The sequence below is a fragment of the Vicia villosa genome, linkage group LG1 (genome assembly GCF_029867415.1).
Source record: "Vicia villosa cultivar HV-30 ecotype Madison, WI linkage group LG1, Vvil1.0, whole genome shotgun sequence".
Classification (NCBI taxonomy): domain Eukaryota; kingdom Viridiplantae; phylum Streptophyta; class Magnoliopsida; order Fabales; family Fabaceae; genus Vicia; species Vicia villosa.
In genome coordinates this window covers 38,969,732-38,983,007 of record NC_081180.1, presented here as the reverse complement: position 1 = coordinate 38,983,007, position 13,276 = coordinate 38,969,732, and the positions used below count along the sequence as shown (strand labels likewise).

The window sequence follows — 13,276 nt, the reverse complement described above, 5'->3', positions numbered from 1 at the left end:
TCAATTCGTCATGTTTTAAACAAGTTTCTAGATGTTTATAACATGCTTTCAAGTCCCTATCAGATAATGATCTAAGTCTTTCAATACTAAACAAGAATCCAAAAATATTTTTATATGTGCTATACTGCTAAAATCTTTTATCAAGTGAGTCAATTGTTTGATCTACAATATATAAGAAATAGTGATTTCGAAAAGACTTTTCAGCAGACTCTAGATTCAATTGTGTGGGTTTAGATGAATTTTCATCAGTGTTGTTTTCTACGAATTTGACGTTTTTGAATACACACACATTCAATCTCCATTTCATTCTCAATCTTTTTAGTACTAGCCTTAACATTTACAAATCCAGATTCTCTTTTAATATATATATATATAGATGTTAAAAAAAATTTTTTTGGTGCCCCTAAGATTATGGGGCCCTGGGCTCCCGCCCCGCGAGCCCGTGCTCAGGGCCACCCATGTACTGCAGGACAGGAGATCAAATTGCAGACATATTCACGAAGGCGTTGCCGATACCAAGATTTGAAGAGCTATGAGCTATGCTTGGAGTCACAGAAATTTGCATCAAGGAGGAATGTTGAAATTACTACAAATTTCTAGAACATTCTTAAATATAATATGTGTGAAAATGTTAGAAGATCTTAGAACCATAATGTGTATGAATATGGTAGAACAATCTAGAACTATAAGTGTATGGAAAAAATAGAAGAACCTAGAACTATCTTGATACTAATCTATCATGAAAACTCTTGAATGAATTAAAGTAATGTAGAAACATTAATCACAATTGAGAGGTTGGTGACTTGAGCCTATAAATAGGCAATTGGTACTTTGTAATTGATCATCCAAGAAATCAATGACATCGCCTTCTTTCTAAACAATTCTCTAAAACTATATTTTATCAACAATCAACTAATCAACTACCAACATAAATATATAGCTTTCTCCATGGGCAGATTGTTATCTTCCTTGCAAGGGGAAGAAGGCTCCACTGCATGTAATACTTAACAAATTTTGAATATAGCAACGAACACAGTCATGGTTCAAACATTTTTAACCATAAAATTAAAACTAAATTAAAACATATATGTAAAACGAATAATTAAGTAATAGAGAACCCAAACCTCAAAGCCAAGTTGATAAGAGGCAAGCAACAACTAAAACTTTAAATAGGACATGCACTCATGCGTCAACTAGAGCTTCAACAATATCTATTTGATACATTTCCAAATTCCCAAATCAAACTATCCTATATTGAATATCCAACAATTATCAACAAAGCTTGAAAATGTAAGGTAAAACAAGATGTACTTACAGGTGACGCCATAATGCTTCATCGGATGCAACATAACTTAGAAATTTACAGACTAAGGTACAAAAAAAGGTCCTGCACCCTTAGAAAAACTCTTAGTCGATTGAAATACCGAGGCAAACAGAAGACATAAAAATTCATCTAGTTTGACTCTACTATGACGTGAAAATGAGTTGAACAAAAAATTGAGTGTTAAAACCACACGTTGAACCAAAATCTACAAATCTTAACTTCAACGTAGAATCAAGATGAAAAATCAATTCTAATACAGAACCCCCCAAAGGGTAAATATAAACATGCACATAGAAAGTAACAATTAAAGGGATTTCTTGCAATATAAAATTCATAAAACCAGAGCAAAGAGTTGACCTCGACAGAAATTTAAGGATGTGATATAAAGGTTCTGGTGGGAAGCATAAATGTAACTCTGGTTTGTATTGTAATATTAACAAATTCATATATTAGAGTAAAAATAACCCATTTTTTAATGTGAATCGGAGTACTAAATGGAAGTTAAAGGAGAGATCATATGCAAGTTGAAGGAAGCTCTTATCGAGGCGATGAATCGTATACAGCTTCATAATGAAAAATCCTCTGTATTAAATATTTTGTTCACCGCGTGCTATGACCTTGCAACTCTCAGGGAATTAATGTCACTGTTGAGAGACTTACTTTGATTGAGATGGTTATATGAAACCCTAAAATCCTCACTCTATGTATGCAAGTTAAAGGGTTTGAGAAAAAGGAGAAAGGAATAAAGGGTTAGGGTTAGGGTTTGGGAGAAAATACACAAGACAAACTTTGTTTCAACTTCTGAAGAATCGTACAATTGGGGTTTCGATGAATTTGGGAGGAAGAATTTTCACTTCTAGCACTCTAATTTTTCACTTTTAATTTTTTTATTTTAGCGTTGCAGTAATTTTTTCGCGTTGAAGAAGGGGGGTGACTAATATTACTTTAGTTTTCCAACAAAATGACTTTTTACTTAAAAAAATTATTTTAACCAATATATAGAATTTTCTCATAAAATAAATATTTTATTAAAAATAAAATAATATGAGAACGGTTATAACATGTTGCTAATAAAACTCGTTCTCTTTGTCATCTGCACGAACGATATCTAGTCGTGGCATATGATTTGCAAAAATATACACTCTACCGCAACAGAAAATAAAATTCGTTTTCTATTATAGTCTACAAGAACTATTATTTTATCTCCTAAAAATTAAACGTTATCGTAGGGTTAAAATACTGTAGTGTGCTCGATTTTATTATACAACTAAGGGAATAAATTGTATTATTGTAAAAAAAAAATGGCACACCAAATTTTACATCGATCATTTATTTATTGAAAGTTTTATCATAAATATGATATTATTATTATGTAACAACATTTCTTTATATTTTTTTAGAATTTAACGATTATAAATAAATTGTTACTAATATTTATAAATAAATAAATTTATAAAAGAAAAAAAAACACTTTAAAAATAGATGTTTTTGTTCAATTTTTTTGAATATACTTTTTATATTAATTATCCAAGTCAACTTTGAGTCAATAAAATAACCAATTAAATCATAGAAAGCCTCAATGGTTAGATCTCCACTTCTGATTTTAAAGAATAGCCAGCTAATATCTCTTTTGTCTTGTTGATGTGGACCAGTATTAAAGTTGATGCTGACGACAGAGTACATAACCTAGCTACTAACTCTACATTATTTGCTATTCAAGCGTAACTGAAATCCAATCAAAAAGTAAAAAACTCAAGCACTTATATTACAAATTCAGGTGTTATAGTTAGCTTAGTTTCAGGTGTTATAAACCTAGATATCTTTCATTAAGCTGATTAAGCAACTTTTTTTCCCATATATTTTTCTACTCTTGTTCTGTTGGCACTATTGTTTTATCTTTTTGTAACCTAAACAAAGAAACCATTTAAGAAAGCATTCTCATCTCTTAACCAGTACAGGAAAGAGAGAGAACAAAAATGGGAAGAGGGAGAGTTGAACTAAAGAGGATAGAGAACAAAATTAACAGACAAGTCACTTTTGCTAAGAGAAGAAATGGTGTTCTCAAGAAAGCTTATGAGCTTTCAGTCCTTTGTGATGCTGAAGTTGCTCTCATCATCTTCTCTAACCGTGGCAAACTCTATGAGTTCAGCAGTACCTCCTGGTATAACTCTTATCACTTTTTTGTATGCAAGATCTGTGATTTAATGCTTATTTTCCTCAAGTTAACAACTATTTGTTGATTGATACAAAGTACATATTTATAACTATGTCCTAAACATGAGTTTTCAACAGTTTAGCATATAGTTCTGAAAAAAGAGAAAAAAAAAATTGGATCCATTTTCTCTCCAAATATATATAATTTTTTTTCAGATCTTTAATTTTCTCTTTATTTCCTGCTTCAATAATATTAATTTTTACTCATTTAGTTTCAACCCTTATGATCATGTGAAGATCTTAAGCAGTGTAAAAGAGGAAAGGAATCTTTTAAATATTTGTTTTGAAAAAGCATTGTTAGTTTTATTTTAACATAGATTATTAACTAGGGCAACTTCATATCTCTAGAATGTAAAAGAGTGTAAGATTTATTAATTATTTTTTTGTTAAATAATTATATCAACTAGCAAAATTTATGAATTTGCTTCATAAATTCTTTAAAACTTGTTTTAAATGGGTATTTATGTTGATGAGTATTTAACCATGAGCTAACCCTAATAATCATCAGATATATTAGTAATTTTGTTTTTATTTTTTTAAATCAATTCAGTCAGTATCTGTGCAGAAATATTAAATACAGCAAGTTAGAATCTGAATTATCTTAGGAGTATTTATTCAACTTTATTAAAAAAGTTACATGTGATTAAGAATATAGTTATTGGTAAGATTTACTTATACTGTTGTGATATGGTGTCAGTGATGATGTGATGTTTGATTTGCAATGCAAACCTGTTTTTTACTTTGGATTTGCATTGCAGTTTAAGGATTGTTCAGAGAGAGAAATGGTATCTTTTGTTCTAAAGGCTGTAAATAAAGTAAATCAGCTTCTATCCTTAAAACCGTTGGGGAATAACTAACTGGTTTGATTCATAACAGATACCAAAAGATAAAACATTAATTTCTATCTGCAGAAACTGTTTTGTTATGTTGTGTAGCAAGTTTTTCTTTTTGTCTTTTATTGAAAGAGATATAACTATTGGTTAATACTACCCTTTAATGAAAATTTATTGAACCAATGTTATAATAGCATTACTAGAGTTTAGTTTTTTTTACTTGTGTTATAGCATGATGAAAACTTTGGAGAAGTACCACAAGTACAGTTACAGTGCACTAGAGACCAATCAACAAGCCAATGATGCTCAGGTATGTATATCTTTTGTTACACTTTTAAATATATATAATTTTTTTTTGTTTTTCATAGAATTTTTCACTTTTTTACCTATAATTTTACTATTTAATAATACTATATGGATAATGTAATAACAAATATGTTACTTGGCAGAATTACCAGGAATATGTGAGATTAAAAGCCAATGTAGAAATCTTACAACGTTCACAAAGGTGGTGCACTTGAATATTCTACCTATAGTATACTTTATTATTCTAAGTTCATAGGTATATGTTGAGTGTTTTGATAAATAGTGAGTTAATGTGTAGGAACCTTCTTGGAGAAGATATTGCACAAATGAATACAAATGAACTCCAGCAGATTGAGAATCAATTAGAGACAGCACTTAAGAGTATAAGATCAAAAAAGGTAACATTGTTCAATTTCAAGTTCAACTATTGACTTTCTGATGTACAAGTAGGCATGTTTATATACTAGGCATGTTAAATTTAGTCATTGCTAATTTTCACATACTAGGCATGTTTATATATGATGTACAAGTAATTTTAACTTTCGAATTTATTTATTCACACACTTTAAGAGACTTAATAATTGTTGAATAAAAGAGAGTTTGTCTTATTATTAAATTAATAAAAAATAAAAATATACATTCAATAGCACTTGGATAAAATATACATTCAACAACACTTGGATGATGATGGTAAGGGGTCTATTCCAGCTTAATTAGAGATCTTGTTTGTCACTTGTTCTTCTGCAACCCTCTGGTATATGATTTTTCGATGGTTAGGAAGTCGGTGGTGTGGACTATTTGGAAAACCTAAAATAATCATATATTTACATGTTCGTTAATTGAAGTGGAGGACATGAAAGATAAGTGTACGTCGCTAGCTTGAAAATGATATCCCGGTAGGTCACTAGAGTATTCTTGTTCTTTCTATAGTTGGCTTGCAGACTCTTCTTTGTATACACCAATAGCGATGCAAGTGTGTCTTCTAATTATTTTGAGGGTGTGATTCTAAGTTGCACTTAGATTAGACTGTCCGTAAGATATCCCAGTAGGTCGTAAGAGTATTCTTATTCTTTCTATAATTGGCTTGCGGACTTTTCTTTGTGTACATCAATAGCGATGCAAGTGTCTTCTATGTTATTTTGGGGGTATGATTCTAAGTTGCGCTTAGATGAGGCTGCCTTGTTTATGGTGATTCACTTTCCTGAGGCTGCCTTTTTTATGGTGATTCACTTTTTCCCGAGTTCTAGCCTGATTATTTTGGTGGTAACTTTGGATCCTCGAGCTTCTAATATTTTTTAATCTCTTTTTCGCTTTTGTTTTCTTTGGTGGGCTTATTATGCACTTCTTGTGTTGATTTTCTATCTCTTTTTGTATTTCTACTTTTTTTTAGTACAAAAGAGGGCAACACTCAAGAAAATAAAACAAATTATGATCTTTGAACATTCCTAGGCATGCAAATCTCAAATAAGACATAAAAAAGAATCTTTTAGAGATGTCTCGTAGGAGATTCTAAAAATAACAAATTCAAATGATTCATAGAAATGCTAAAGTTTGCAAGTCAATCAACACTCTATTTCCTTCACGCCAAATATGATTGATTTTCACATTTCACCTCAAGTTCAACAATTTCTAAATCCGACAAACTAGAATATGAATAGTACCATTAATTTTGCAATTTTTTGAGATCTTGTCAATTCAAATCTTGGCGTCAATCTCCACTTTAAAATGAGAATAATGTTCTGTCCAAGGCAATATTCAGTCCCAAATATAAACCTCGCATCTCTGCATGTAAGTCATCACAAGCTCCAATTTTCATAGGGTAGCATTTAGCCTATCTATCATTTGAATCGTGAGAAAGTCCGCTAACCCAAAAGTTTCTTCTCTATCCCTACAAGCACCATCAATATTCGAAGACATTTTTGTTCGTACTAGGAGAGGTCAGGCTCTAATACCATTTATAACACCCAGACTGCTTTCGGAATGATCGACTAACCTCAGAAACCAACACGAGTCTTTTCAGTGTGCTTTGACCTCACTCGCACGCTTTCTGGAAAGCTTCCCAGAAGGTCACCCATCCCAGAGTTGCTCTAAGTCAAGCAAGCTTAACTGTGGAGTTCTTATGGAACGGGCTACCTAAAAGAAGATGCATCTTGTTGGTATAGATAATACTCATCAATCCTTATAAGCTTTCATTCAACCATGCAGTCACATACCTGCACGGCCTCAGGATTCCTCTCATTCCGACGTGGCGACCACCCTATGCCTTTTCGGCGTCAGGTGTTACATGCGGTGCAACCACCCCTCGCCTTCTTCGACATCGGGTGTTACAGATACCAACACCCCTTCACTCCTTTTATAGTTAGAATGCGCTAATGAGTAAGCAATCAAATAAATGTTTCAGTGCGATATGGACTATGCCATCTCCAAATGGTCTTCCAATCACCCTCCACTACCACATAGTTTTAATACATCAAAGAATAAACATTTTGTACTGTGAAATGATAGGTGTTGGTTCCTCCCAACCTAATTGTGTCAGGATCACCAACATTTATAGGCACCGAAAGAGAAATAATTCGACTAACAATGTCAACTGACAATTTGTTCATAAGGAGCTTAATGTTTAGATCACCTAAAGAAGAGTATTCCAAATTGAAAGAGTAGTATCCATGTAGGCCTGATTGCTTATAGATAATTGTACTCCATTATTAGAAGATCAATTGTATAGCCAAAAATTAGTACTACGCCCATCCCCTATTTACCAAATCAAATGGTAATAAAACTCGTGCCAAATACTTGTCAAAGCTTTCTATAGAGAAGAATCGTAAGACTGCGTACTAATATTAGTAGTAAGGTCAATATTACACCATATTTACTTTGAAGGGCTCTATACCAAAGGTTGTCCAGATTCTTAATCAAGTTCCAAAGCATCTTCATTACAAAAACACCATTCATATGATGTGTTTGTCGAAGACCAATTCCCCAATCAAGCTTAAGCATACAACAAACCTCCCAATTAATTAGACGAGCTGTCTTCCCTTGATCAGAATCACCCCACACAAAACAATGCAGAATTTTGTCAATCCTATCACGTATGATCTTGGGTATCTTAGCATATTGCATATGGTAATAGGGAATCATGCTAAGAATTGATTTAGAGAGAGTGACCCTATCTAAAAATCTTAAACATTATTGTTTTCAACAACTCCACTTACTTTGAATTTTGTTACCAATATGATTAAAATGCCCTCTCAAATTCCTTCTTGGTGCAAGGTTAGCTCCAAGATATCTTTCTGGATTATTGGCTTGAGTAAAATCAAAATGTTGTAAAATCTCCTCACAAAATTGAGTATATATCAACATTCTTTAAAAAATACAGATGGGTTTTTTTGTCTATAAATCTTTTGCCCAAAAGTTTGGCCGAAAATGTCAATGCAGTTTTAAGCACTAAAAACTTTGTTGTGAATCTTGTTATGAACTACGACAAAATTCAATATCAATTTATGAGGCAAAGAATAGTAGCAATCAAAATAAATAGTCTACAACAATAATAATTCATACACATATAATATAACAGAATAAGACGAGAAAAAGACGAAGGTTTGTTTATTCAGTTCGACCAAACGATCTACTATGGGAGAGAGAGCAGCTCTTCTTATACTCAGAAAGTTGTTACAAAAGTTTTCACATGAGTTACAATAAAATAGTCTTTGCCTTTACGTTCCCAAGAACAACCCTGAAGGCACCCAAAAATTAACCCTATTTTCTATCAAGTGTGTTTCCAAAAACCCTTGCCTTTCTAAGGTTTCTCTTCAGAATAGGCAAAACCCTATGTTATGCCATTAAACCCTTACTCTCCTTGTTGTTGTAAACTCTAACACTATAATAACATAAGAGATACATATTTATAATAGCAAAAATCCAACAAATCCATAACAAATCCCAAAAGATATCTCCTTAATTGTTAGAATAAAAGATATATTATAAATATATATATCTTTATAGCACATTATAAATATATATCTTTTATAATATTATAAATAACTTATAATATTTTTTTATATTAATTTATATGATCTCTAAATTAATATAAAATATTCTAATATTAATGAATGAATCAATGAACCGAATCGATTGAACCCGATACCCGTAAATCGCACGAACCAGATTACTTTTCAACTTTTTGATTTTTGACAATCTCAAAACATGTTTACTTTTCGACTTTTTGATTTTTGACAATCTCAAAACATGTTTTCTTTCTCTCTACAATAACATTTTATTGTGGTGTTTCTTCCCATGTTCTATGATGTATGATGCCATGTTCTAAGTATTAATAGTAAAATGTTGGAATCTTTCAGACTCAATTCATGCTTGATCAACTAGCTGATCTTCACAACCGGGTATATGTGTATTCCTTTTTCATACTTGAATAAGTGAAAATCAGAAACTTTTTCATGTTTTTTATGTAACATTGGCTTATTCAAATGCAGGAAACAGTGCTTGTTGAAACTAATCATGCACTAAGAAGTAAGGTAACATCTATTTCAAAACCAAATGCAATTTTCAACAAATGCTAAAAAAAGAACAACAAAGTTATATGCTTAAGTGTTAGGCTGTGATGTTGTTTCTGACAATTCTATTTTGAAACAGTTGGAAGAAAGTAATGAGTCTAATATCCATTACGTTCACCATCCTCAATCAGAAGGATTTTTTCACGGAGTGAATTCCAACTTGCAAATTGGGTAAGCTCAAACTATTCATAACTATACCTTATAATATGAGTATGAGTTAAGTTTTTTATTTCTTATAAAATTTTCAATTTTTATTTCCATAAAATTTTAATTTTAATTTCTTACAAAATTATTTTGTAAGCAGTTTTAATTTCAGCTATTAAATCAATATATAGTTTGGAATACTGTATTAGAAGATACATTTTGAACATTATAATTTTTTTTTAATTTAATTTTTTTACATGAAATAAATTAAATATAAATTCCTTTTAATTTCAAAAGTTTATGGTAAAAGTAACAAAATTTTGGATGTAGAAATTAAATTTTAAACTTATTTTCCAAAAGTTATTTTTTTAGTGTTTTAAATAAATATGAACAAAATTATTTTAAATTTAACAATCAAGACAAACTATGTACGACATATATTAAATTTTGTATTAATTGTTTACTAACTTTGTGTTAGTTAGTTGAAGTTAGTTATCAACTTATGGAAGTTACCAAGTACCTAACTCTTCTATATAAGGACCATTCATATTAATAAAGAATAGAATATTCTCCTTCCTCTAACAGTTGGTATCAGGAATCCCTCCTAAAGATTCTGTTTTTGAGATAAATAAAAAACCCAATGCTTTGATTTTGGGCGAAAATTTTGGTGATTCCATTATCTTCATCTCTCTTTGTTGCATCAATCAAGCTCTTTTCATGGCGGATTCCTCAAAGAGGAACCAAAAGGTTAAGACTCTCTTTGCAAGTTTAGATGAGAAAGGAGATGAAGGCTTTGGAAAATAGGAAGAATTAGGTGAAAAGAATAAAAAGATTTTGGATAGGAGGGTTTTGGAGGGTTTGATTTTATTCATAACACCAAAAACCCCATAAAAGGGGGAACTAAAAAACTGTATTGAGGGTTTTGGATGGCTTCCATAAATTTTCCAAATATCTTTTAGGTTGTTATACTATTTTGAAAATTAAAAATTTAGCAATGATAATGACTCTTTTATCATTCTAAACAAAATCATTTTTTCAAAAAATGTCAAATATTTTTCTATAATTTTTTAAAATTTCGTTTTCGGAAACCTTCCCCTCCCCTCCAAACTCGCAAACATAACCTAAGAGTGGGATAAGAGTCACAAGAAGAAGAATGCGGAATCAACTAGCAATGTTGATAGTGAAGAACAAACAATAAATCTAATGATGACTCAACAGATAAAGAAATTCACATTGACAAAGTTCCTTAAGATGAAAGGAACAATGTAGAAACTGTGAAGAAAGTGCAACTGAAGACGAAGAGCCTCCTTTAAGGAAAAAGAAAAGACCAGGTTACCTAGATGATTATGTAACAGACTTTGAATGGGAAGAAGAAGAGCAATTGCAAAACCTTGTTGTGTTGTGTAATGGCAATGATCCTCTCACGTATGTTGAAGCGGTCAAACATGAAAAGTGAAGAAAGGCCAGATCAAGAGAGTTATTCTATTGAGAAGAATGACACATGGGAGCTAGTCAACTTACCATCAAGAGTTAAGAAGATTTGTGTGAAGTGGATTTACTAGAGAAAGTGTAATGAAAATGGATAGGTTGAGAAGCATAACGTAAGAATATAGAATAGACTACAATGAATTTTTTGCTCATATGACAAGATCGGACATTATTAGTGCTATTCTAGCTCTTGCAGCTTGTAAAGAATTGGGAAGTTTACTAACTTGATGTTAAATGCGCATTCCTGCATGGTGAATTTCTTGAAGATGTTTATGTTGATCAACCATTAGGCTATGAGAAAGGAGGAAGAGAAAATATCTATAAATTAAGGAAAGCTCTTTATGGCCTTAGGCAAGCACCAAGGGCCTGATACAACAAAATTGAATCCTACTTATGTAATGAAAATTTGAAAAGTGTCATCATGAACATACCTTGTTTGTAGAGCATAATGGAGGCAACATCCGAATTATCAGTCTGTTTATATATGACTTGATTTACACTAGCAATAATGATGACATGTGTGAATGTTTCAAGGAATCAATGAAAAAGAAATATGCCATAACAGATATGGGAAGGATGAGTTATTTCCTAGGGGTGGAGGAAAATTAGGAAAATGCAAGAATCTTCATACATCAATAGAAGAATGCCAAAGTGATCTTTATAAGATTTGGCATGGATCAATGCAACAAGGTGTGTGTAGACTAACGAAGCATAAGCATGGTAAGCCTATTGATGCACCAAATTACAAGCAAATGGCAGGATGCTTGATGTACGTGCTTGCAACAGGAACTGATCTAGCCTATCTAGTGTGCATGGTGGCTAGGTATATGGAAAGACCAACTGAGGATCATCTGGATGTCCCAAGAAAAGCTCGTTGATACTTAAAGGGAACTGACCTTGGTCTCCTATACAAGAGAAGTGACATGCTAGAGCTACAAGGCTGGTCATATACAGGCTATGTAGAAGATAGAGATGACGGGAAAATCACTTCAGACTATGTGTTCATGGTTGGTTCAGGATCAATTTATCGATCTTCAAAGAAACAACTCATAGTTACTCTATCTACCCCTGAAGCTGAATTTGTAGTAGCAGCCTCACGTGCTTGTCAAGACATGTGGCTTAGAAATATTCTACATCAACTTGGACAAACTCAGGAACATAACATAGTTATAATGTGTGACAACAACTCTACCATAAAGCTATCGAAAATTCAATATGCATAGAAGATATAAACATATTAATGTTAGGTTTCACTTCCTAAGAAATCTAACAAGATGACAAAACCTTTAAAGTTGGATTCCTTTTGCACTAGATGACAAGACTTAGAGCATGTGGATTAAAAAACAATTAGTAAATAATTTTTAATCTAATTTTTTCTGTATTTTCATATTAGGGAAGTGTTTGCTAGACTTTGAATTAGTTGGTTACTAACTTTGTGTTAGTTAGTTGAAGTTAGTTATCCACTTATAGAAGTTACTTGTTTAGCAAGTAAGATAACTTTCTTGTATATAAGAATCCTTCCACATCAATAAAGAATAGAGTATTCCCCTTTCTCTAACAGAATAATTCTTTAACACTAGGAACTAGCTTCATAAAATTAAAATTTAAAAATTTTGTAAAGCATAAAAAGATACTTTACCATGTTATTTTTCATAAAATAGAAATTTCCCTTCTTTATTTATTTTGGTAATATGGTTTATAGTGATTGTTTAATTGATTAAATATGCAGATACAATATGGTGGGTTCTTCTGATGATGTAAACGTTGGAGCTTCCTCCTTAAGTATGAATGGATACGCCACTGGCTGGATGCTTTGATGACACATTGAATTATGGTACCATAAAGTAAAGATTAATTTAAAGGATATGGTAACGAATATTTCTAGCATTATTTATCAAAGTTTACATAAAGAAAAAGAAAATGATTGATTGTGCCAAAAACAAAAAGAAAAATGCTTTGTTTAATCATTATTAATTAATGCTTATGTAAATAAAAATGGCGACTTGTTTGTCATGAAAACTTGTGAACCAACAACGTTGCATAATGATATTCGTATATTGATCAAATTATTCTAAACGTGTAAGCTTTTATTTATTCATGAGATAAGAATATATTATATGCTAATATAATAAGGTTCAAAGGCTATATTCACCTTTTATTATATTCACCTTTTCCATATTGTTATTTTCCAAATTATTTTTGTGGCCAAAAGAATAAATGTGTATTATTATTTCTTCTTTTTAATAAAAAGACAAAAGGACTTTAGGCCACGTATTTGATTTTTATTACGATGATGATAGGGAATTCACCTTCATCTTGTGTGACATATATATGCTGGGCTGGGCGGGCCTTTTTTGGTTTTGTATTCTGTTCACAAACTTAGGACTAAGAATCTTGGA

At 31.5% G+C, this 13,276-nt stretch overlaps 1 protein-coding gene across 1 annotated transcript; it reads left to right on the top strand.

The window, feature by feature from the left end:
- The first annotated feature begins 3,035 nt into the window (after positions 1–3,035).
- On the top strand, positions 3,036–12,975 carry LOC131634700 (MADS-box protein EJ2-like). The gene is made up of 8 exons (XM_058905334.1): positions 3,036–3,485; positions 4,603–4,681; positions 4,821–4,879; positions 4,976–5,075; positions 9,033–9,074; positions 9,165–9,206; positions 9,325–9,416; positions 12,607–12,975. Exons 1-8 carry the CDS (start codon positions 3,301–3,303, stop codon positions 12,692–12,694), a joined length of 687 nt encoding a protein of 228 aa, XP_058761317.1. The 5' UTR covers positions 3,036–3,300; the 3' UTR covers positions 12,695–12,975.
- Positions 12,976–13,276: the final 301 nt, after the last annotated feature.

What these genes read in the sequence shown, in the direction of transcription:
- LOC131634700 (XM_058905334.1), top strand. Translation starts at nt 3,301, where the DNA reads ATGGGAAGAGGGAGAGTTGAACTAAAGAGGATAGAGAACAAAATTAAC. An exon ending in ATCATGCACTAAGAAGTAAG is followed by an intron (nt 9,207 to 9,324) that starts GTAACATCTATT and finishes ATTTTGAAACAG; the next exon opens with TTGGAAGAAAGTAATGAGTC. An exon ending in AATTCCAACTTGCAAATTGG is followed by an intron (nt 9,417 to 12,606) that starts GTAAGCTCAAAC and finishes TTAAATATGCAG; the next exon opens with ATACAATATGGTGGGTTCTT.